At 36.6% G+C, this 27,379-nt stretch overlaps 1 protein-coding gene across 1 annotated transcript; it reads right to left on the reverse strand.

The window, feature by feature from the left end:
* Positions 1–22,219: 22,219 nt before the first annotated feature.
* Positions 22,220–26,689, reverse strand: LOC124842147 (serine/threonine-protein kinase 52-like). Its single transcript, XM_047318572.2, has 6 exons — positions 26,172–26,689; positions 25,518–25,639; positions 23,642–23,838; positions 23,373–23,547; positions 22,881–23,015; positions 22,220–22,770 (listed from the first exon to the last, which is right to left on the reverse strand). Exons 1-6 carry the CDS (start codon positions 26,494–26,496, stop codon positions 22,564–22,566), a joined length of 1,161 nt encoding a protein of 386 aa, XP_047174528.1. The 5' UTR covers positions 26,497–26,689; the 3' UTR covers positions 22,220–22,563.
* Between the last annotated feature and the right edge of the window lie 690 nt (positions 26,690–27,379).

A 27,379-nucleotide genomic window follows, 5' to 3' on the forward strand; every position in this document is an offset into this window, starting at 1 on the left:
GAGCACTACACTACCGATCAGTTTGCTGAAGGATTGGCCGAATGGTCTGTGGAAACCTAGCTCAACTGATTGAACCGTACGGAATAGCCTTAGTGCATGGGTTTCCCTGAACCGAATGGTCAGCTACAGGTGAGCACTGTTCAACATAATGGCCGAGCACGGGAATGGTTTTGTAGTGACCGAACGATATGTTGAGAACCTGCAATGAATGGACGAGCTCCAGAGAACCGAACGGTCTCAACAATTGCTCTTGACCGAACGATCTTGTAAAGACTGCACTGCACACCATCTCCCGAGCCTGCAGACCATTGTTGACCGAACGGTGGGAGCCTTTAATGACCGAACAATCATATGAGATGACCAGAGAACTCAGCAGCAGCAGTATTGGAAGCACATTTTGGGAATTCAAGAGGGTGGCCACTTCAGTGTTAGAATGTAAATTATTGGGTCAACCTCAGGACCTTGGGGCCCAAATTTTAGGTCATTTTTTTAGGACAAGCCCATTGGAAGGGCAATTTTTTCTTTTGGGGTCTATATACCCCAAAATCACCTTCACTTTAAAAAAAAAGTCTCCCAGCCACCACTACGTACCTGTTCTTGGGGAGCATTTTCTTCCTTCTCCCCCTTTGGGGAGGTTTAGTTTTTTTTTTTTGCATTTCCATGTATTGAATCTTGTTTACGGTGCAATTTAAGATTTGAAATTATTGCGTCCATTTCTCAGTTTCATTTTACTGTTCATTGTTTCTTTGCATTATTCATGCTATGTTTCGTTTTGCATTGATGTTTTTACTGTTCACTTTGTTATCATTTGCGTTTCTGGATTTGAGTTTTATCTTTGAGTTTGTTTGGTGCATTTTATTTCACTGCAATTTTGTTTCTGCCAAAGCGTTTACTGTTCCAGCGTTTTCTTTCTGCAACTTCATTCTGCTGATTTTCGATTCTACACGTTCACTGTTCTGCTTTTACTGCACACCGTTCGATTTTTTTGATACCTTTTGGTCTCTAACATGTGCCACTGTTAGAGACCGTTCGAATTGTCTTCATCTGTTTCCTATTTAGTTTTCCATTGCGTGTTGTCTTGATACCGTTCAGTCACTTAACACCGTTCGACCTTTCCTGTACTATGCATATACCGTTCGGTTTTTGGTTTCTACTGCCTTCATTTCCGTTTCCTTTAGAGACCGTTCGGTCTCTACTGTAGAACCGTTTGGTCTTCTATAGGACCGTTCGGTATTTACTGTTTTCCACATTTATCTTCATGCTTTCAGTTCTATTTACTTATGTTTAATTTCATGCCTTAAGTTCCATTTATTTTCCTTGCAAAAACATTTTCAAAACCCCCCTACGTGTTGGTCCTAAGACTCGAACCACATTTGGTCCTTGGGAGATGACCTAGGAGTCACTTCCTAGTGATGGACAATTTGTAAGCACCAAAATATGATGTCACAAACTTGTTTCACAATCGGCAAGTATGACCGAATCGTTCAAGTAATAAAACTTGGTAAGACCAAGTATCGTTCTTCCCAAAGGACTCACGGCCTAGTTTAGTTATGTGGTTTCTTGATTAACTAAGACTTACAAACGAAATATTGAGTTTAAATGCAAGACAGAAAATAAACATGTATGCATGAATTGATCAATGGCAAAGACAAAAGATAAACACTTTCAATGGAATATATGAATGAATATGTTGTTGGGGGTCAATTTCATCTCATCCACTCTCATATATTTTAGGAATTCAACATTCAAATCATCATTGTTAATGCCACTCTCTAATGTACCATTCTAGATGGCTTCTCCCTAATCAAATAGTTCATACAATTCCTAGCATTCCTAATGATTAGTTCATGAGTGCAGGAGCTTAAAGGCAACCAATATAATATTGTCAGTATAATATTGGGAGAAATTCCCCGGATCTAGATTTCCCCGTACGTGTCCGTATCAACAAAACCAATAATCATGCATTAGAATGAGTTAAACAATGCAAGCATTGAGCAAAGAGGAAAAACCCTAACTAATGATGAAAGAAAGCATATGTCTTAATTCAAAGATGTACTCAACAAATCCATATATGAGAGCTTCAAGAGATTACATTGATTCCCCAACAAACATACAAGGTTTAGTTCACCATATTCATGGTGAACCTAGATGAATAACAATGAAAGTATGAAAGAATAAACCCAATAAAGGTGAAGAGGTAGCCTGAGCATCCAAGATCCTCCTTCAAAGGGGTGAAAGAGAGAGTGTTTGCCTCGTTTCTGCCAAAGATCCTAACTAAAGGACGTGCAAGCCCTTATATACTAATCTAGAGTTACAAAAGATTACAAAAGCCCAAGCCCAAAAAGTGCCGCTCAGCGCCATTTACCGCTCAGCGGTGGTTACGCGTCTTCTTTCTTCCCCTCAGCGGCCATTTGCCCCTCAGCGGTTCCAACGCCACCTCTTGAGTGCCGCTCAGCGGTAGTTTGCCGCTGAGCGGTGCCTTCGACTTCTCCTTTTTGCACTCTTTCTTGTCTTTTCTAATGTCCTCTCTCTTATTCTTCACTTCTTTCACCAAATTCACCTCAAAACCTGCACAAAAACACTTAAATCAAGCATAAACCTGTCCAGCTCTCTTATTTCTGAAAATATAAACAAAAGCATGATTTCAAGCTAGTTTCTAAGTCTAAAGGTTGCTTTTAGTATCACTTTAAGCATGAAAATAACAGTTTTTCAACTGTTATCACAACCCCAAACTTAGAACTTTGCTTGTCCTCAAGCAAACAAAATGTAACTCCATCTCCAACCAATTCATATGATGGTTCACTCATTCAAAATCCTCTTTTCAAGATAAGTAATAACTTCACTCAAACTTATGACCAAGAGTTAATCAAGATGTGCACATGCTTTAGTGTTCACAAAGTCATTTAAATTCCAACAAATGCTATTTTTCATGAATGATCAATCAATTAAGCATGGATGTTCATGTGCTTATGGAATATTTCCTCACTAGGTAAAGTGTTTCACTCAACACACAAGTGTATAAGAGGTAAAGTGTTTCACTCATTCACTCCACTATCACAATGTCACATGAATCAACTTTGCCTTTCATTTAACCACAATCAAATACATTCACAAGCATGCATCATCACAAGGACTTTTCAATGGCTTATAATGTGGCTGGGCTAACAAGAAAATTGGTTTTTCTGGATCACAAAATCCTTGAGTTAAGAGAATCATAACAACACAATCTTCTTATTCATTCCCAACTTTCTTTTGCCTTTGCTTTTGCATTTGCATTGAGCTTTGCTTCTTTTTCTTTTCTTTTCTTTGCATATTCTTACTTTTTAGCTCTTAGCTCAATGCTTTTTCCTTTTTCATGTTTCCCCAATAACCCCAAACTTGAACATTTAACAATACCACACAAGATCTTCTACTTAACTCAAGGTAAAGATTTTCAATCAAGGGTGTTCAGTGTATATTTAAGGCTAAGGGTTCAAAGGATAGAACACAACGTGTTCTCTTTTAGAAGGCTAACTTTATGAATTTGGCCAATAAAAAGGGTTTCAAAACACGGCCTTTGATCATATGATGCAAAACAAGCAATTGATTCAATCATAGAAAACCTGGGCAAAGTCATTCATGCTTTCAAAGTAATAGCATTCAACAATAACAACTCTGGAGCTCAAAACCTCACATATAAGCTCATTCACATTTGACATGCACATCCTGCTTAATTTCACAATCACAATCATGATATTATGCATTTGTTCACAAAGCTTGTGAATCACCTGTATAAGCATTTTAATGTGCACATCATCTCAACATCAATCAATCAATAAGCATCATCAAGCATTACTTATCACACAATCACAGTTAATAGCAAACCATCATAACAAACCAGGTGTTCAATAGAGTACATCAAACCCTAATCTAAAAACAAAAACAAATAAGTTCAGAAAACTTAAACCACAAAAGCATAATCATATGATAGCATTCATCAGTAAATGCTATCTCAGCTCCTCATCAGTCCGAGCTCTCTGTATCTTCCTCTTCCTCTTCATCATCATCTTCATCAAATGCATCCTCCTCCTCAGCTTCATCTTCATCCATGTCTCGGCTGAAGCTTCAGCTGCTTCAGCTCCTCCATGCCATGGTTCTTCTGGCCAAGCTACCACATTATGGAATTCATCCATAGTCCACCTGTGTGCTGGAGGGGTATCATACATCCCCACTATCATCTCAGCCGTGGCCACCTGCCCTCTGTGGATGGACTGCAACTGAGCACCTATAAGAGACATATACATGTCCCTCATCTGGAATGGTTCTGCCTCATGAGTATCAGCAGAAGTCCTGCTCTGTGCTGGCCTTCTCTCTCTACGAGCCTGGCGTGGTGGCACTGGCTGGGCTGCCTCCTCACCTCCACAGTACTGTCTGTAATAGGCCTCATCTATAGCTTTTCTTGGCCTCTCAAATGGTGGAACAGAAGTGTCCACCCCAGCTAGCTTGCAAAGGTGAGTGATCAAAGAAGGATGTCCCAGTGGTGCTTTGTTGTTTGAGGTGTTAGCACACACACTAATCTCATCAGCTATCACCTGCCCAATATTAACATTCAAGTTTCTGATAGCACAGTAGATGAAGTGCCCTGCTGAGAGTAATATCTGACACATGTGAACATGGCTGAATGTTGGCATGAGAAAATGCCATCCAATACTTTGCAAGAGGAGTCAAATCTGTCCTCCTAATGTTAACCACTGAGCCAGATCTATTCCTTTGGAAGTGTCCTCCAGGTATGCACAATACTCTCTCAACATCCTCAAAGTCAGCACCTTCCTCCATGCTAAGAGCAAACTGGCATTGCTCACCAGCCCACACAGTATCCAGAAAGTTATTGATGGAGTCAGGATCATACCTGATAGCATGGCCTCTAACATAGCCCAAATAATTCTCAGCTGGATAATCACCAATCTTCTTTGCATTGGTGTAGAATTCTTTCACCACAGCTATGTTGGCAGGTGATGGATAAGTGGCTAGCTTCCCCAATCATTCCCTAACACTTGCTCTCCAAATTGAGGAGCAAAGTTAGGTATCATTCCAACCTTTCTCTCCATTAGAAGTCTCCTGTCCTGAACCACCCTAAAGTGCTTCTCATGTTTCCTAGAGAGGAACCTGCCATTATGGGGCTGCTCTGGTTCCTTTTCCTTTCTCTTGGTTGCCATGGTTTTCAATCTCTTTCCTGAAGAGGATGCCATTCCTGCATTCAAACATAAATCCAAAACCACAGAACATGATGTTAATCATTAGTAAACACAAAACAAACTCCTTTTGAAGCTAAACCACCGCTGAGGGCCAGAATTTCCCCTCAGCGCCACCAGTGCCACATTCAAACACGCAACAAACCAGAAAAAGCAAATCTGGCAGAGTGCCGCTCAGCGGTAAATGCCGCTCAGCGGTGATCTGCAGATTTTTGCAAATCTCGTTTTTAAACTGTCCTAACTCCACCCAAATGCAATTTTCAGTTTTCCAGTTCATAATCAAGCAGTTTAATCGGTTCAAACATCAAATATATCATCAAATCATGCATAGAAATCAAAACCCCTAAATATTCATGCTTTGACAATCACAGTCAATTTCAAGAACCCTAGAATGAACAAAATGCATTTTACTTACTTGGGTGGAGATGCTAGATGATATGAGAATGCTTCCAAACTAGAATGCTCTCTTCCAACCCCAAACTTTGATAGCACACTAGTGTAAAAGTGAGTGGAAGAGAAATTTTCTAAAGAGGGAAGAGTAAAAGATGTGGAAAACCTAGGAGAAGGTGTGTGGAAGTGTTTGTGCAGAGAGAAGTCTGGAAATAAACCCTAAAACGCAGCTTGGGTATAAAAATACCCTAATGGGCTCGGGTCCCGCTAAGGGGAACTTAAGCCCATCTGCGAGAGTACCGCTCAGCGGTAATTGCCGCTCAGCGGCACTTTCGTGATGTGCTCCTCTCCTTCTTTTCTTGACCTACGTGCCTTCCTACATGTCCCTCATAGGTTCCCTGCAATTCAATGTTAAAAATGCTTATGCAAACCCTAACTAAAATAAACAAACAAAAACAATCAATCAACTGGGTTGCCTCCCAGGTAGCGCTTGTTTAACGTCACGAGCCTGACCCAAATCCACCAACACCCATCAGTAGGTGTTTCCAACTTACCAGCACCCATCAGTAGGTGCAAAATTTTCTCACCAACACCCATCAGTAGGTGTTACAAACCTAACATCCTTCAGTAGATGCTGGATCCAACAAAAATATTTACAAAACTAATGTTCACAAATTAAAAATTACAAAACCAAATCAAAAGTTTTTAAATTCACTGGGTTGCCTCCCAGCAAGCGCTCTTTTAATGTCATTAGCTTGACCCAGTAAAGCTCAAGTTCCTTCTTCTTTTTCTTCTTCTTCCTACTGAACTTCTTCAGAAATTTGATCAAACCAGGAACCTGTTGCAGTGTCTCAATCATAGGAACTTTAATCTCCAATTTCTTGAAGATTTCCATGAAGCACTTAAATTTCTTTTCCTTCCTATGATTCTTCTTTAGATAGGATGTGATTTTTCATGTGATTTCTTCTTCTTTCCTCTCATCTTCTTTTTCTTCCTTTTTCTCTCCCTAAATTTTCTCTTTTTCTCTTCTTTTATTTTTTTCTTCCTTTCTCTTTTTCTCCTCAACTTCTTTATCTTCACACAAATTTTCTTTCTCTCTTTTCTCTCAACCAATTCTTTTTCTTTTTCTTCATCTTTATCTTTCTCACTCAACTCTTCTTTCTCTTTTCTCTCTACCCTTTCCTCATCTCCCTCTAATTTTTCCTCATCAAGAATCTTGTCACTTTCAGTGATAATGACTTGCCCTTCCTCCTTAAGGTTAACATCAGTATTAACATCATCATTTAATATCTGACTAATGTGACGAAGTTGCATCTCCATTCTTTTACATGATTCTTCAATGCTTTTCTGAGTAGAGTCGGAATTTTTCAAAAATCGTTGAAGGGTGTCCTCCAACCTATCCAAACTTCCTGATAGAAAGGGTTGTTGCTGCCATTGTTGTTGTGGTTGGTTCTCAAATTGTCCAGCAGCTTGCCAAAATTTGCTTTGATCCATGCTTGAGTGAGGTTCCCACCATTGGTTGAGATTACTTTGGTAGAATTGAGTGCCCCTATAGTTAAACTCTTGACCAAATTGCATTCTGCAGACATTAGGCACAAAACCCTAAAAACAATTGTTAGCACAAAAAGATATAGAAGAAAATAAAAATTGAAAAGATATAAGAAGATAAGATTTAGAAGATAGAATCAAATAAAATAGAATAAAACCTAATCTAAAAAATAAAATCTAATCTAAAAGATAAAATAAAATAAAATCTAACCTAACCTAAAAGATAGAATAAGAATAAAATAAAATCTAACCTAAAAAGATAAAAAAATAAAATCTAATAAAATAAAATAAAATCTAACCTAAAAAGATAAAAAAATAAAATCTAATAAAATAAAATAAAATAAAATCTAATCTAAAAAGATAAAATAAAATCAAATAAAAACCGAAAAATAAAAAACAGAAAACAGAAAAACAGAAAACAGAAAAATAAAATAAAAATTCGAAATTAAAATAAAATCTAATCTAAAAAGATAAAAATCAAATCTAAAAAGATAAAAAAAAAAACAGAAAAAATAAAAACAGAAATTCAAAATTAAAGTCAAAGGTAATCAATAATCACACAAATTAACCAGTTAAACCATGAATCCCCGGCAACGGCGCCAAAAACTTGATGGACAAATTTGTAAGCACCAAAATATGATGTCACAAACTTGTTTCACAATCGGCAAGTATGACCGAATCGTTCAAGTAATAAAACTTGGTAAGACCAAGTATCGTTCTTCCCAAAGGACTCACGGCCTAGTTTAGTTATGTGGTTTCTTGATTAACTAAGACTTACAAACGAAATATTTGAGTTTAAAATGCAAGACAGAAAATAAACATGTATGCATGAATTTTGATCAATGGCAAAGACAAAAGATAAACACTTTCAATGGAATATATGAATGAATATGTTGTTGGGGGTCAATTTCATCTCATCCACTCTCATATATTTTAGGAATTCAACATTCAAATCATCATTGTTAATGCCACTCTCTAATGTACCATTCTAGATGGCTTCTCCCTAATCAAATAGTTCATACAATTCCTAGCATTCCTAATGATTAGTTCATGAGTGCAGGAGCTTAAAGGCAACCAATAGAATATTGTCAGTATAATATTGGGAGAAATTCCCCGGATCTAGACTTCCCCTTACGTGTCCGTATCGACAAAACCAATAATCATGCATTAGAATGAGTTAAACAATGCAAGCATTGAGCAAAGAGGAAAAACCCTAACTAATGATGAAAGAAAGCATATGTCTTAATTCAAAGATGTACTCAACAGATTCCATATATGAGAGCTTCAAGAGATTACATTGATTCCCCAACAAACATACAAGGTTTAGTTCACCATATTCATGGTGAACCTAGATGAATAACAATGAAAGTATGAAAGAATAAACCCAATAAAGTGGAAGAGGTAGCCTGAGCATCCAAGATCCTCCTTCAAAGGGGTGAAAGAGAGAGTGTTTGCCTCGTTTCTGCCAAAGATCTCTAACTAAAGGACGTGCAAGCCCTTATATACTAATCTAGAGTTACAAAAGATTACAAAAACCCAAGCCCAAAAAGTGCCGCTCAGCGCCATTTACCGCTCAGCGGTGGTTACGCGTCTTCTTTCTTCCCCTCAGCGGCCATTTGCCCCTCAGCGGTTCCAACGCCACCTCTTGAGTGCCGCTCAGCGGTAGTTTGCCGCTGAGCGGTGCCTTCGACTTCTCCTTTTTGCACTCTTTCTTGTCTTTTCTAATGTCCTCTCTCTTATTCTTCACTTCTTTCACCAAATTCACCTCAAAACCTGCACAAAAACACTTAAATCAAGCATAAACCTGTCCAGCTCTCTTATTTCTGAAAATATACACAAAAGGCATGATTTCAAGCTAGTTTCTAAGTCTAAAGGTTGCTTTTAGTATCACTTTTAAGCATGAAAATAACAGTTTTTCAACTGTTATCACCTAGTTATACTGCATTCTTTATTGCACATCAAATTTGTATGGGCCGTGACAGCCGCATCAGTAAGTGCGATTCCTCAGTTGACGCTAAACTGCATTTCTGCCCCTCAGCGGTGACTACGAGACCTCAAGAACACCGCTCAACGGTAATTTCCGCTGAGCGGTAATTTCCGTTGAGCGGTAATTTCCGTTGAGCGGTAATTTCCGCTGAGCGATACTCGTGTCTTCTCTTTTTGTGCACTTTTCACTTCCTTTTCTGATTCCAACTTTTTCGTACTTCACTTCTTTCATCCAATTCATCTTAAAACCTGCAAAAACAAGGAAAGCCAAGCATAAAACCCATCCAACTCTCTTATTTCAAAAACATAAACAAAACCATGATTCCAAGCTAGTTTCTAAGTCATAAAGGTTGTCTTTAAGGTCAATTTTAAGTATAAAAATAACACTTTTTCAACTGTTATCAGCAGCAAGGAGTTGGAACCCAGAAAAGATAGAAATAGTACCAGACCGAACGGTAGGATGCAGGAGAATCCAAACCGAACGGTTAAGAACCTAGACCGAACAGTTACTGAGACTAACCGAACGGTCAGATAGAGGAGAAGGCAGAGACCGAACGTTTCATAACAGAGACCAAATGATTCATAACAGAGACCGAACAGTGTGAAGGTGGTGGAACTAGGCCGAACGGTGTGAGCAAGAAACACAACTGTCGAACAGTGTAACTGAGGACCAAATGGCTGTAGAAAAACATAGGCAAATCGAATGGTTTGTGAGAAGAGAAGTTGAATGAAGTGGTAGAAGTCATGCCGAACGGTCAACAGTGTAAGGCCAATCGGTCAAAAGTGAAACCGAACGGTCATGCGTCATTTGAGTGCCGCAACTATCGCTGAGCGCCAAAAGTGCCGCTTAGCGTCGATGACGTTGGCTTGGACCTGTTTTCCGTTATTTTTATGGGCTTGGACCTGTTTTCCGTTATTTTTATGGGCTTGGACCTGTTTGCTGTGATTTTTATGTTCTATTTAAGGACTTGCACGTCCTAGGGATTGTATCTTTGGCCAGATCTAAGCAAAATCACACTTTCTTCACCCTTTGGAGGAGGATTTTGGATGCTCAAGCTCTGCTCTTCAAATTCTAGGGTTCTATCTTTCATTCTTTCATTATTTTTCATCTAGTTTCACCATGTCTATGGTGAACTAAACCTTCATTGTTGTTTGGGAACTGTTGTAATCCTTTGAAAACTCTCATGTAATGAATTGGTTCTTTAATCTATATGCTTTGTTTCATTAATTGTTAGGGTTTTTCTTCTATACCCTATGCATGCTTTGTTTAACTCATTCAATTGCATGATCATTGATGTTATTTGTATGGACACATATAGATAAATCTAGAACTGAAGAAATTCTCCCAATAGTAACATTGCCTAGACATAGGGATAGGAGGATTCGTTGCCTTTAAGCTTCTGTGCGAATGTAATGCATGAAAAATTGCTAGGGAGACAAGACAGTGTAAACTAGTGATTAGGAGTAGGCTTTCTTCACCGAGACATCGAGTTTAAGGTAAAGTAGAAAGTGGCATTAACATTAATGAAGAATGATGAATTCTTGAATACATGAGAGTGGATAGGATGAATCGGAAACCCCAACAACATCATCATTCCATAATTTACATCAATCACTTTTGCTTCTTTTGATCCAATTGATCAATACATGCACTCATATTTAATTTCCAGTATTTGCATTTAAACCTACAAGAATTCGTTCACAAGTCTAATTTAATCACCAAATCACATAATTGTTTACGCAATGATTCCTTTGGGAAACGATACTTGGTCTTACAATTTTATTATTAATTGGTACGATTCGGTTACACTTGCCGAGGGTTAACAACTTGTTAACCCTCGACAAGTGTAACCGAATCGTATCAAGTAATAAACCTGGTAAGACCAAGTATCGTTCTCCCAAAGGACTCACGACCTAGACAATTATGTGATTTTGTTAATTAATTAAGACTTGTGAATAAATTGTTGTAAGTTTCAAATGCAAAAGACTGAAAAGTAACTATGTATGCATGTATTGATCAATGGGCCAGAAGAAACAAAACACGTGATTTGAATTATATGAATGAATATGTTGTTGGGGTTTATCAATTTCATCCTATCCACTCTCTTGTATTTAGGAATTCATCATTCTTTTCATTAATGTTAATGCCACTTTCTAAATTACTTTAGACCCGATGTCTCGGCGAAGAAAGCCTATCCTTAATTATGAGTTCATACAATTCCTAGCATCCCTAATAATTAATTCTGAAGCACAGAAGCTTAAAGGAAACCAACCATCATACTCCTGTGTCTAGGTTTGTAATATACTGTTGGGAGAGATTCCCCAGATCTAGATTTCCCCGTATGTGTCGATATCGACAAAACCAATAATCATGACGTCGAATGAGTTAAACAATGCATGCTTTGAGCAAAGAGGAAAAACCCTAACTATTAATGAAAGAAAGCATGTATCTTATAAAAGATCTTGAAGAACAAATTCCATACAAGAGAGTTTCAAAGGATTTACATTGATTCCCCAACAACAATAAAAGTTTAGTTCTCCATCGTCATTGAAGAACTAGATGAACAATGGAATGAAAGAATGGAAGAGATAGGAAAACCCGAGAAAGAGAAGAGGAGAGTCGTCACCATCTCCAATTCTACCCCCAAGGGGTGAAAAGTGTGTTTCTGCTTCGTCCCAGCCAAAGATTCAAATCCTAGGACGTCCTAAAGCTTATATATTATTCTAAATAATACATAAAACCGCTCAGCGATAAATACTGCTTAGCGGTAGTAGCGCGTTTCACTTCTTCCCCTCAACGCCAGTTTTCCCCACAGCGGTGCCAACGGGTACTGAAAAGTGCCGCTCAACGGTAGTTGGCGCTGAGCGGTACTTGCTGATTCTCTTCTTTTGCACTTTTTGTGTTCTTTTCTGTCTCCATCTCTTTCCTACTTCACTTTTTTCATTAATTTCATCTTTAAACCTGCAAAAACAAGGAAATTAAGCATAAAACCTGTCCAACTATCTTATTTCCAACAATTCAACAAAATCATGAGTTCAAGCTAATTTCTAAGTCATAAAGGTTGTAATTGAAGTCAATTTTAAGTATAAAAATACCATTTTTTCAATTGTTATCACCGTTGTTGGAGACTCGTGGTTATACTATTCTATTTGTGTCATTATTGATTAGCTTTGACTTGATTTTTTTTATCTTTTTATCTTTTTGTTTTATCTTTTTGTTTATCTTTCTAGTTATCTTTTCTATCTTTTTGTGCTAACAATTGTTTCTAGGGTTTTGTGTTCTTGTGTATGCAGGATACAATTAGGACAAGGAGCAAGAAAACTTCGGAAACTCTTCTTGAAGGATTGGACGAAAGTAGAAGGAGAAGGAGGATTCAAACTTCTAGAGAATTATTTCCTTCTCCGGAAACACTTATGCAACCCTCACCACAAAGATCTAACGAGAGCACTGAAGAGATGGCCGAAGAGAGCAATGTTAAACGTACTCTGGCAGATTACACCAATGTTGTTGGCCCTCATCACTTTAATAGCATTGCTAGGCCGAGGGTCAATGCTGCAAACATGGAGCTGAAACTGGCGTTGATACAATTGGTAAAGAGCAACCAATTTAATGGGCTATCACATGAAAGTCCATATGAGCATCTCACCACATTCAACGAGATTTGCAACACTGTAAAGATCAATGGTGTGCCAGATTGAAGCGATAAAGCATAGTTTGTTTCCTTTCTCATTGGGAGGAAATGCTAAGTTATGGTTGAATTCTTTTCTGGAAGGTAGCTTTGTTGAATGGGAAGCCGTGGTTTCAAAGTTCCTAAAAAAATAATTCCCACAATCTAAAATCAACAAAGGGAAACAAGAAATTTCTTCTTTTAGACAAGGCATGGAGGAGACGCTAGGTCATGGCTAGGATAGGTGATGAGTCAATATTTTATTCACTTCACTTAGTTTATTGTACCGAATTTAATCGGGGAATTGTGCTTAATTGTCCGGTATTTTCCCGTTTTTGATAATTGTGCTTAATTTGACCAAAAATTCTTATTTTAATTAATTTGAATTATTTGAGCTAATTATTTGCATTATTAACTGTAGGGAAATTATTGGATAATATTTGGGACTTCAAGAGAAATGTGACATCAATTTTATTTTAAACTGAAAAGAGAGATGTGCTTGCATTTCAATTTTTTTATTTGGGCTTGGAGAGCACCACGGCCCATGGCAGCAAGTGACCTATATTTTGATGTGCATGGAGAGGAAGGATGCCACGGTCCAGCTGCTAGCTCCAGGCTGCACACACACACGGCCCACCACACGCACACTTCACGTGTCCAGCAAATTAGGTGGTGCGTGGAAAAAAGAAAGAGCACACGTCCACGCTCATTTTCTCGGCCCAACCCTTGTGCATTCCAGCAACCAGCTAGGAGAGGGGGTGCACACGGAGACTTCCAAGGCGCTACACACATCCAGGTCCAGCACATGAGAAGCAGCTCACGGTCTTGAGCTTGGAGGGGTGCACGTGGAAAGAAGACGCATCCGGCAGCTAGCTTCCACGTTCCACACTTGGCAGCAGCTCACGGTCTAGAGTTTGGAGGTGCACGAAGAAGAAGCCCAGCAGGGAGAGATCCAGGGTCACGGCCTGCACTGAAAAGAAAGGAGCTGCCACTTGTTTTGGGGAGTTCCAGGAGGGCAGTCCGTAGTAGTAGTAGGGTAGGGAGGAAGGAGAGTACAGCCGCCACACTCTCATACTTTGTTTTCTTTTTCTCGGGCTTTTGAACACTTTCTCTTTGAATGGAATGAAATGCTGGAACATTTTATTCTTGGAGTTTATCATTGAATGAAGCTTTGGTTTAGCACTTTGCATTATTGAAGTTTTATTTTATTCTAGCTCTCACTGTTTTTTCCATTTGAACACTTGGAAGCAACAGTACGTTGGTGGAGGAAGTAGGTGGTGTGCGGAAACGTGGAGAAGGGAAGAAGCAACAACACATGATTTCAAATGGAGAGAAGAAATGAATTTACTTTCTTTTAAAAGCCACGGTCAAGCTACTTGATGAATTTTTGCTGGGAGAAGTGAGGCACGGTACCCCTTGCCACATATTATATTTTAGTATATTCACCCTTCATTTTGGAAAAAGGAGGCAATTGTTCAGGGAATGAAGAAGAAGTGCCTACGGCTGCAGCGTCCAGAGAATGGGTTTTCGTTCATATTTTTTTCATATTATATATATTAGAATATTGCTTTATTGTGATGATATTCATTCAAAACTGCTGCAATGTGCATTTCAAGTTTTGTTAGCTAAGTTATGATTTTTCATTTCCAACCACCGTGAAATTTCCAAGCTTTATTCCACTGTGCATTTAATTTTTTTAGCTCATCATTGCATTTTAATAGTTTTGGATTCCGTTTTCTTGTCTCTCTAATGCGTTTAAATTAGTTTTGGCTTTAGGAATGTTTAATTTACTGTTATCATGTTGTCTGTTCTGTTCAGTTTATTTATCTTCTTGCATTTCCAATCTCCTCACTTATTTTAGAAACCGTTCGGTATTCACGTTTTTTTAATTCATTTCACTGTTTTCAATTATGTTTGGTTGTATCTAATTTCCAGTCTTAATTTACATCATTTTCGAATCACAAAAACACTTTCAAAATCCCCCCCCCCACTATGTGTTTGATCCGAGACTGAACCCAAATTGGACGTGGGAGGAGCCAGCCGCCACTTGCCACTATCTCTCGGTCTCAGTCTTTGGTTTTTAGGCCTTTGTTTTTGAACTTTTCTTTGGCTGGAAACGCTGTTTTGAATGAATGAGAAGAGAGTTTTAATGCTTCATTCTTTTGGCTGATTTTCTCATTGCCATTTTCATTTTAGTTTTGTGCACCTTTTGATTGAGCTTGGGTTCAGTTGCTGCTGCCACATCTACACTCATTTTCGTTTTTTTTTACTTTGTACGCTGTGATGCTGGACTGAGAAGCACGGTGGTTTAGTTTATTTTTCTTTGCTTTGCTAAAGAAGTAGATTAGGTGGGGGTAGGTGTACGGTGATAATATGGAGAGAAGAAATTTTATTCAATTGCTTTGGAGAAAGGCATGGAGCACCCGGGCTTGATTTTAGGTGATGACACATTTCAGAATAGGCAACCATTTGGCTGGAGTATGTGCACGTGATTTCATTGGGAAAAAGGATTGCATTTTCTTTATTTGAAGGCTACGGTCAAGCTGCTACAGGAGAGTGGATTTTTATCATTATTTTGTTGCTTTTACAATTGAAGTTTGTGCGATTTGCAATGAAGAAAAGGGGATACAGTATTTTCTTTCTTTTAATTTAGAAGCTGGGTGATTTATTTGCTGCAAGGTGCTTGATGTATTGTTTGAAGTCTCGTTTTTTTTTCTGATTATGGTTTATGCATTTAATTAGTTTATGTATTTAATTAGTTTATGATCTAGTGCTCCCTAGGCTAACATAGAGCGTTCGATTTCATAGGCTAGCTCTTTCATGTGTTTTTAGTCACTAGTTTGTTTGGTTTTATTTCATTTCCAATTTTAATTTAGTCATTTGCATTCACAAAAATTTTCAAACCCCCCCACTTCGTGTTTGACCTGATTCTCGAACCACATATTGGTCCTTGAGAGACGACCTAGGAGTCACTTCCTAGTCTATACTGCATTCTTATATGCACAACTTTTGTGGGAGGTGCGACCCTTTCATCAAAATGGCGCTGTTGCCGGGGACCAATGGTTCGGTCTTAGGTTTTTGTTGTGTTTGTGTGTGTTGTGTTTTATTTGTTTCGTGATTTTTAGTATTCTTCTTTTTCCATGTCTACCTATTTTGATTTCGTGAATACTGCTTGTTTTGCTAGTGCTTCTGATTATGATTCTCATTCTGCATGTTACTCTGATTGTGATTCATATTCTGCTGATTTGTATGTTGAGAGCAATATGGCTCATCCTCCGACTTCTGAGAGTTCTCTTTGGGAACCGGTTCCACCTACTGAGGATGATGTTCATTGCGTTCTCAAGACTGGACTGATACGTTTGCTGCCTAAGTTTCATGGTTTTGCAGGTGAATGCCCACACAGACATTTGGAGGAATTCCACAGCATTTGCTCTTCAATGAAGCCTCCACATGTACCGGTTGATCACATGTTCTTAAGGGCATTCCCACATTCATTACAAGAAGCAGCAAGGGATTGGCTGTATTGTCTTCCTCCAGGATCTATCACTTCTTGGGAAGATCTTAAGCATACGTTCTTGGATGAATTCTTCCCCGCTCAGTATGGTTACAACAATAATCTTGGAAGGAATGACACTAACTTAGGATGGCAGGATACCCCACAACAACATCATTATCAAGATCCACCAGTCCAGCAATACCAAAGTCAGCAATATGATGCTCCTGCCCAAATAGCTCCTCAGCCTTCTACTTCTGAGCCTACATTGCAGGAGTTGTTGGAGCAGATGACCATGCAGAACCTTCAGTTTCAGCAAGAGAACATGCAGTTCCAGCAAGAAATAGGAGCTGTCATTCAGAGTATGACTGATCAGATAGGGCAGATGGCCACTCAACTCACTGAGGAACAATCTCAAGATTTAGAGTCACCATTTCAGACTGTTCTAATTCCTGATGATGATAGTGGCATCAACATAGAAGATGGGGAGAAGAGTCATGAGCTTATTGTTGCGCCATCTACTTTCCCATCATCCTATGTCCCTACCCTTGCACCTGAGGAGAGTGATGAATATTTTGAGGAGCAGGCAGAAATAAGCAGTAATCCTGAACCAGGTAGACCACCTTCATCTTCCCACACTTTAGCAATCTTCAAGGAAGAGGAGGTAAGCATACCTCAATTTGATTATGTTGATGATTATGTTGTTGAGAGGTATGCTGATGATTATATTGTTGTTGAGTCTGATTTTAATTTTCCCTCTCTGCATGATGAGAACCAATTTTTGGTGTCGCATCCGAATGTTTATTCTCCATGCATTGAACATGAATATGAGTCTGTCGTTGATATTGCTTGTGATTTTGAAATTGATTCATGTTCTGAGGATGTATCTGAGGTTCAGTCTGTTACACTTGGATTGGGTGTTATGCCCCTGCATGTAATTTCTGTAGAGCCACATTGCACTAACCCTATTGCAGGAGGTACACAAGAATTTGACCAACATGCACCCACAGTGGAAAACAAAGGTGCTAACACTCACAAAAGCTTCAACATCAGTAGGCACCTGCTGAACCCGCTCATCAACAGTCTTTGCTTCTTAGATCCAGCTGTGGATGATATCTCCCTGCTAGATCAAATCTGGAGGATGAAGCAATTCTTCCTCAAAACTTCCTTGCTGGATCCTGTGGTGGAAGACATCTCCCTGAAAGTCCAAAATTGGCAACTGCCACCATGATCAGGGGAGTTTTCTTTCTCTCTTCTCCCCTTTCCCTACTTTTATTGCACTTGTCCATGATCTGTTGACTGTTATGATTTCTGATCTTATGCTTATGACACATTGAGGACACTGTGTAGTTTAAGTGTGGTCTATTGGGGGAGATTTTTATTTTTCTTTGTTAGTTTTTGTTTTCTTGGTTAAATTTTTTTCTTTTCTAGGTTATTTTGTCGTGTCTTGTGTACAGTTTTACATTTTTCTCTTCAATTCTGGACTGTGTTTAAGTTGTAGACTAGTCTTTCACTTCACTTCATTGATACTCTGAGATGTTGGATTCCTTGCTTTTCTTTGCTTGGAAGATGATCATGATGTCTGAGAGTTGAATTGATTGTGACACAAATGCCCTGTGTGAGAATTTGAGCCACTTTATGTTCTTTCTTGTGTGTGATATGTCTCTTGATTACTTGCACATATGCCTTGGCTTGACTCTTGTTGATAATTCTTGATTGATATGCATGTTTGGAAGTGATAAAGGCAGTTTTGTTCTTGAACCCCTCTAGCCAAATAAGCTTAACTATTTCTAATCCTTTGAAAACCCTTTGGAGCCTATACGTTCCTCATTTCTTTTTTTTGAAGCTCATACACTAGCCCTAAGTGAAAAACCATGATTACCTTAACCTTAGGGAATTTTGGAGCTTTGGAAGTGTTTTGGGAACAAGTGTGGTCTTCTTGGGGATTCATATGAATTGGCTAGTTGGTTCCTCTTATTGTTGTGTTTTTGGTAAATATGTTGTGTATCTTGTCTCTTATAGTTGTGTCCTAAACAGAGAGAAAAGAAAAGAGACAGGATGAAAAAAAAATATATAAAAAAAAAATGAAAAAAAAATATATTTTGTGAATAATGGAGTCAAGAAGAGGATTGAATTAGAGGTTTTGGGTGTGATTTGACTGTGTTTACACTTGTTCCCCATTGCTCCTCTATTTCTTCTGGTTTGTAGCTACTTATCCATATGTTATCCTCCCTTGTCCTTGGCCCCATTACAANAAATGGTTTGGGAACACTTTCTGGGCTGTTACAGCTCATCCTCTACGTTGTTTTTTATCGAACAACCAACTGGGATGAAGACGACGAACCCGCTAACATCATATGATTTGTGCTTGGAAACTCACAGAAGATACAAAGTCAAGGGACAAAAAGAATAAGAGTTTGTTTCAACATAAAGTTGGAAGTCTTTTTCAGAGCTTCTGACCGTATTTCTGTTTAAGAAAAAGGAAAAAAAAGTTGTGTTTTTATAACCAAGTTCCCAACAAAACTCCTGGCTCGTATTGAAACATGCATTAATCAATGGTTGTAGTTTTTGAATAACAGCATTGATGTCTGGTAAAGAGCAATGTTGTTGGCTTTAAAGATGTATATGCTCATCTGAGCTCATGGGAATATTTTTTTGGCATGAATAATAGCGGGTGACAGCTGAGAAATTTCAAACATTATGAGTTATACTTCTCAACATTTTTTTAAACCATACTTGTTCTTTGTCATATCAAATTATGTTTTATAGTACTACGCGGAATCTTATATAGGATATATATATATAGATAAAAGGTAAAAGAAGCCATATTATTAATCATGAATGCATAAATGTGTGCTATTCTCACTTCTGAATGCACAAATTTAATATAAATCCTGCTCATAAATGAAATTTGTATTAAATGTACATCAAACATAAGCTTAAACTCATCCTATGAATTTGAACCTTATATACATATATAAATCAGACATCAAATCTATTATTAGCACGCCACACAATCCCACCAAATTAGTTTTCAGTAGTATTTTCACAGTTTTCTTTTATAGCACTTGAAACACTCCCCCAGTATTTTGGTTATACCATCGAGGAAGGAAAAAAAAAGTAATATATTACTGTATTAAAATTAGGAATTCTCGTGTCGTTTAAATTAATTTACTTTAATATTAATCTTTTTTTTAAATATATGTTCAATTTAATTATGATAACTAAAATCAACAGGTTAAATTAGAGTATAAATACACTAATTACATCAAAGGGACAGTATTTCATAGTTTATTTCAGGTAGATAAAAACGGCTTTTTTTTTTTTACAAATTTTGATGCATCTATAGTTTTCTCAATTTGATTTGCATATTATGAGTATATATATAACAGGTTTTTCTTCTCTATAAATGAATGAATCATCCTCTGTTACTAGACGAATTGAATATAGATGAAAAATAATCACTAACAATCATCTAATTCCACAACAATCATCTAGTTTATGATTTGTATGAATGATTGATTAGCTTGTATTTTTTATTGTTAGTTTCACTAGTATTTCATAGTTCATAACATATTTTTCTTAATAGTAACTCAAATTAATATGTCAAATTGTTTAATAGAATATATTAAATTTCATCAAACTGTTAAAAAGAAAAACAAATTTATATTGATATATTAAAGATAAAAAATCAACAAAAACAAAAATGATTATTTATAAAGAATATTATTTCATTCGTGATCAATTCAATAAATTTGTTCTGATCTAGTTGTCTGAATATTGAGAGACACAAGGAAAATTGGAAAAAGGAAGAACTTCGAAGAACGCAGGGGAGTTTTAAGTATAACTTCTCTTTTCTCTACACTTTCTTTATGTATTTGAAGATAACTCTTATTATTGTGAGCAACTAATCTTTCCTTTTTGAACTTAAAGTAATTCATTTAACTTATAATCCTTTGGATATAGATATGATATCCTATTAATAATGGTTTTTTATTCTATTTTTAACATTAAAGTGACTTGATTACTCATTATTTAATTTGTTTTTAGATTCTATATTTTTTATCAGCAAATAGATTGTGATTGTAAAGCATTTTTTTAACATATTCAAATCAAATAAGATTAATTTCAAAGATTAGGAATAGATTTGTAGTTATTAATTGAACAAGTTCTTAAAATTAATGCAATGCACTAATACACTGTGTGTCACATGTAAGTATTCAGTACATATTTTAGGATAAGATTAACTTACTGATACTTATCATTAAAGTTCAAAATATATGAAACATATACTTTTACAATGAGAATACTTTATAACTTAAAATGACACAATCCACCAAAGTTTCGTCTTGCCGAAGGCGAATCTGAAGCAGAACATTACCAGAAATCATCATGGTTGATGGTCGGAGGTCGTAGAGTAAAAAGTGTCTTACATTTGCGGGAAGAAGAACATGCAAAATATGAAAAATGGTATACCAAAAACCAAAAAGTAAAAACATGGGTATTGATGTTTCCGAGGCCAAAAATCATGAAAAGATATCTTCACTTACCTTTGACATTGTAAATGTTTTGTAAAAAACATTCTATGATAGAAGTGATGGATTACATGTGTTTGTTCAAAATCAAAGAGTACTCAATGCATAACAAAATAATAGAACCTTTACTGAAGTAGTCATGAAGGAGCTTCATGATGTAAAGTCATATCAAAAGTCAATTGATAACTTGAGGGTACATATATTTCAGAATGAACTAGATAATGATTTTGACCAAGTTCATGAATAAATAAGCTCAAGCAACAGTTGAGATCTTAGTATGGATGTAGGATATCCAGGGTTTACCAAGAGGATTACTTGGACAAAATTCTTTCTAAATTTGACATGGAAAAGGTAAAACCTATTACAATACCCATTGCAACTCATTTCCAAGTTATCATCAACCCAATTTTCAGATTGATGATGATAAGGAAAAAACTGTCACGGATACCATATGCTAGTGTCATTAGAAGCATAGTGTAAATTATGATCCGGATTTAGCTGAGTTAAGTTCATATGCAGATATTTATTAGGGACCAAAACCTTAAGGCTTGTGTACAGTACATTTGTTTAAGGAAATTGACCAATCAGAGTTTTATTGATTTAAATCAAACTCGGGAGACTTGACACGAGGAGATCAATGAAAAGGTATATTTTTACTTATTTGCGAATGCAATTAATTGAAAAACGCCATACTACACACTCTGCACATTCAACCACAGAGGACAAAGTACGTAACTGTCATAGAGGCGACTTTGTGGATTAAAGAGATTATCAATGTACTAGAAGTTGAGCATAAACATTGAAGTGCTATCCACTTGTGCAAGAACTGTATGTACCTTGAGCATACAAAACACAATGACATTACATTCCATTTTATTAGAGATGTAATCGATGATGAATCTTTAAAGTGGTAAAAATTCACACATTTGATAATCAAGCATGTATGATTACCAAAATAATTCATTGATGAAATTCAAGATGCGCCTTGACAAACTAAATATAAAGTCAGTTGGTGCTGATAGGAATAGAAGAAGTTGGCGAGGATTGGAAAACTTTGAGGTGGTACATCAAGGTGAAAAGTTTAGAGTATGGTTGGCATCAATTGTATTTCAAAGGTCGAACAATGGTGGAAGAAGGTAGTTTTCTTTTATTCATGCAAAAACTCATATTGCCTACGTAGAAACTCATTTTGCTTGAGTGAAAATTCAAGTTTTTTGTATACTTTTCTCTGATAATTATAACAAAAAGGAAGAATGCAATGGTTCTTTAACCTATTAAGAGATTTTTCTTTCAGAAGAACTTGTATTCAAGTGATCAAAGAGGTTTTACTTCTGGTTTAACAAAAGCAAGTATTGGTTTCAAAGCAAATGGATCCAACTTAATATCATCAATTATGATTGCGAGTATGTGATAGTATAATGAAGATCCTGCAAGTTACAAGTCAAATCCGGCAACATTGCCAAGCAGAAAGTAATACTCATACCCACAGAACCCAAACCAATGTGGGGAAAAAAGGTAAAAGAAAATCAGAGGTACAGTTTTACACACCCAACATATTGACATGTCACCAGCTCCTCCTACCTGTACCCCTTACTGTGTATTTGTCTCATCTAGTATCCAAATACTGCTTTCTCACTATAGATACAAATTGATTCTTCAAATAGTGAAAAATCACTATAACCAAATTGTCTGCAAGACTAATGAATAAACCTTCAAGGCCCTCTATGCTTGCGGAAGCAAAAACAACCCTGTTGCTGATCATGAGGGATCATACCTCCACCTTTGGTTGTGTCAATGGCTTCCAGCATGGAAACTACCTCATCCATCTCCGGTCGCTTATCTGGAGTGGCATCCCAGCATTTCTTCATGACATTTGCCAGAGAACTTGGGCAACATCTTGGCATTTCTGGTCTCAAATTCTAAAATTCCAACAGAACATAATAATCATAATGGATCCATAAACACAGAACAGTGATAAACAGTCACTGCTGAAGTGAGGAAATCAATCAAAACAGAGAAGAAAATATACCTGTCGAACAACGGCTGATGTAATCTCTGAGAAACTTAGGTCAGGATATGGCATGTCACAACAATATATTTCCCATAAACAGATGCCGAAACTGTACACATCACATTTCCTGTTATAGGGGTTGCCATTTAAAACCTGTACACCATCCCCGATGGGAAAACAAAAGTAAATATTCAATTACAAAGATTTTTCTCTGTGATCAATTAAATATTTTTTTCTCGTCTTTTTCTTCTCTTATTCACAGTTTCACAGTATATGATGCCACATGAAAGTCGTCATTTACCCTCATTGAATAGCTCTAATCTTGAAATGAAAATTGGAAACACCTATCCTCACTTGGATGAAATATTGGGACAGGATATGCTAATTCCCCATAACATGAAATATATTGGTACACAGCATGCCTTTTTGAACTAAGGCTTCCGATGTGTCACAAATACTAGTACAATAATATCTAATTTGTAAAGGATTGTTCAGGTATTGACTACTCACCTCTGGAGCCATATAACCAAGAGTACCAGTCTCCCCAGTCATATCGTTAGGATTTGATGCCTCAACACGTGCAACCCCAAAATCAGCAATTTTAACTGTGCGTGTCTTGTCCAACAGCATGTTTTCTGTCTTCACATCTCTATGGACAATCTTCTGAGAGTGAAGATAACTCAGCCTGTAAAACCAAGTGAATTCAGGTTGAGTAGTTGCACACAAAAATTACGATAATTATTGGCTCAACCGCTAAACAAGGTGGAAAAAATAGATACCCTCTTGCAAGATCAAGTGCCAGCTGAATGACAATCTTAAAAGCTAGCTTCCTCCTCCTGTTCTTTATTAGGTATGATTTCAGATTTCCTCCAGCAAGATACTCCACAACAACACAACAGAAATTGCTTGGCATGCCAATCAGACCATTATCAGTTTGTATCTGCAATTCTGAAGACCCCATTGTTGCCCCTATAAACTGAACATGGAATGTAAATGGTTAAAAAATATTGGGTAGAAAAATGTTTGCAGAAACATGTACAATGCCCTTTGGGAAAAGAGAAAAACAAATCATCTGCAAATATCTAAAGATTGAACAAGAAAGTGTCATGATGAGAAACCAAAACAAGCATTAGGGGGGCAAGAAGCTCATGCTCCACACCTAAATGCATCTTCTGTACCAGATGCGTAGGACAAATGGACAAAGTCCAGACTTGGGTGCCCCAACATACTGAATGAATTAAATTGAATCTAATGAAGATACAAGGTATCTTTCCTTGAGTTAGAAAAATTTGAAGTTCATTTTGAGGAGAACGTGTAATAGACAGATAAACTTTTCCGAAGAAAAGGTTGCCCATAAACAATAGAAACCGGAAGACTAGAAGTTTCATTGAAAGTAAATTTCAAAAATGCTGGCAGGCTGTCAAAACTTTATCTAAAATCTTTATGCAACAGAAACATGGATGCTGAACCAAATGGAAAAAGTCTATTCACATTTATTTTCACCCTCCATTGTGAAAAAGACTAGTTCGAGTTCAGAACACAGTAAATTTTCTATAATTAACATAGAATAAGCAGATGTCAAAACTGACTCCATTCTACGTGAAGATATTAGTATTCAATTTTAGATCAACAGAGTATAAAACAGATTAACAAGCTATAAACTAAGAGCCCCATACTTCAGCTAGAAAGGTTGTAGTTAAATTGTGTGTTCTATAATCAACTCATAAAGGATAGGCAATGTTACTGTCAACAGAGATCTCCTCAAAACTGCTTTTTAAAAAATGAAAATAATAAACTCCAAATATGTTAAAGTGCACTCAAGTAGAGATTATATTAAAACTTCTGGAATTCAAGCACTGTATCCCCGTTAATAAGGTTAGTATAATATGAGAATAATGCCACAAGTTAATGCAAGCAGTGTACCTCTGAATATTCTTTACCACCAATATCAGATTATAGACAGAGAAACAATATGAAAGAAAAACATATCTAGGACAGTTAAGCTCATATGTTGTGAAGAAACTTCAATTTTATACGAATAGTATATTTTCAGCTCCATATTATACTTGTATTTCTCATATTTCAGTATTTTTCCAATAAAGGTACAGTAGGCTAAATGCATACCTCATGTTCTTAAAACAAAGTGCATGGAAATTTCAAACAACAAGGATAATAGTAGTGGCCCTCATCCACACAAAAGCAAGTCCTTGTACAATTTCAAGCAAATTCTAGTTGAATGTAATGGAAGGAGAATATAGAAAGAAGGTGGAAAAGTGGGAAGATATAATTAAGAAGGAAATCCCTGAAACATGAAACCAGCAAAAATCTTGGTATCCTTGAGAATTAAAAGATTTTTATCAGAATACCTATCCACTTGAATACCTTGTATGACATTATTAATTCATTACATTTAAGTATGCTAAGGCATATTTAAAAAGGAGGACTGATTTGCATTCTATTGAAAATGAACGCTCACCTGATAACACAAATTCATAGGACCTAATATGGCAGAAAATTCTATGTTTGGATGGATCCCTCCACCCAAATAAAATCAAATAATATTAGCATACACAATTATGAAATAACAAGCTCAACATGTTATGATGACAATTGCACAAACAAGAATACACTGACGACAAAGAAATTAAAATCAACCTTTGTGACATTGGGATGATCAAGTTTATGCCAAACAACAACTTCCTGTGTAAAAGCTGCTCTCAGGGAGGCAATTTCTGCTTCTGTCCTTTGTCCTTCCTCACCCCAGTCCAACAATTTCACTGAACATTAAGTAACCACAATAACTAGGATCAGTAAAGGCAGAAAAAGGAAACACAAATTCTACTCAAAGAAGAAATAATCACTGAAACAAAAAACACCATGTTTATTCATTCTCCACACCAGAAAACCAAATCCACAATGGGGTCACTTAGAATTCTACATCACTAAAAGCCCAATCCCAAATTTTACTATTATTCCCGTAAATTCAACTCCACACTAAACCATTCTAAAAGTCAACTCTTTTCCAGAAAATCCTGCGAGCAAGGGAATTAATTCATTAACTGGAGTAATTTGCTACAAGTAATAATTTTGAAGATGAAACTAAGAGCTTTTAGAATTTCATCCATGGGTGTTTATTCATACAAATTAAACAGTTAACCCACTTGTTGAAACTAAAAATGATAATAACTTGAAGATCGCTAAAAAGGACATATGTGTAAATAAATTCCTCCCAGTTGAAGTTTGGTGATTGGGAGATTAGACATCTGAATCTGATAAGTAAAAATGGATCAGTTGAAAGGAACAACTAACCAGCAACATCTTGAGTATCATAAACACCACGATGAACAGTGCCAAAAGTGCCACGAGCTATGACACTTTTGATGATGAGTTTAGAAGGATCAATCTCCCAGTCCTGCTTTTGCTTCTTGAGACTTAGCCTAGCAGAGGCGGGTCTGAATTTGGGAGAGGCAGTGGCACTGGTGTGAACATGAACCTGATCAGCATCTTCGTCCTCATCAGAACGCTTTTTCTTATCTATGGTGAGCACCTTGTTGAGGTGCCTCTCCAACTGTTCATCTATGCTCTTCAGATCAATCTGATCCGCCCTCACAAACCCATCACTGCTTTCCTTCATCTTCTTCTTTTTCTGTGCCTCCCACACAATTAACAAAAAGAAGAAAAGAGGGAGAGAATTATGGGTCTAAGATGTTTCAGTTGTTGTTGGTGTGTTGCCTGATGATGGTGGTGGTGTTGATGATCTTGTTCTTCTTCTTCTTGCTCTTTCTCTTTCTCTCATCCATGTGGCCACATGGAACTGTCTGCTCATAACGTGTCTCTCTGACCCACTTTTAATAATAATAATAATAATAATAATTCACTCTTTTCTTTTATAATAAAAACAATAACTGTTATGTATTTTTTTTCTCTCTCTTTTACTCGTCACAGTCGGCTTCCTTACAGGGACAATAATAGGAGAGTGAAAAGTAAAAGTAACCATTAAAGTAAAAGTAACCATTAAAGTAAAAGAAAATAAGATTAACTCATTTTAATCTTATGTTCAAATAACAAAATATTGAATTCCTCTTAATCATTGTCTTTGTAATTAATTAAATTATCCCATTAATTTTTTATCTTTTAATTCGTTTAGATTTTTAGTTGTTAATATCTCTCTAACATATTTTAACTATTTTTTCAAAATTTCTATCATTTTATATTTTAGATAATCATTCTTTCAAATTCAAATAAGTATACACAAACAAAAGTCATCAGTATAATAACAAATTTATATGTTAAAAATTATAAAATGTTAAATTATAATAATTGTCTAAATTTTTAATTGATCCATTGTTTTGATATTGGCATGATATTTAGTAGTTAAAGAAATTTGTGGAATTAAAATGTTTGCTTAATTAGTAGTAAAGAAAGTTTATTAATTTTTGTAAGTTATAAATATTAACATGATTATTGGTCTTTGAGTTTATTGGATTTAATTAGTTATTAATTGTTCATGTTTTGAT

This window comes from Vigna umbellata, chromosome 11 (genome assembly GCF_029865625.1).
Source record: "Vigna umbellata cultivar VRB3 chromosome 11, Vumbellata_1.0, whole genome shotgun sequence".
Taxonomy (NCBI): domain Eukaryota; kingdom Viridiplantae; phylum Streptophyta; class Magnoliopsida; order Fabales; family Fabaceae; genus Vigna; species Vigna umbellata.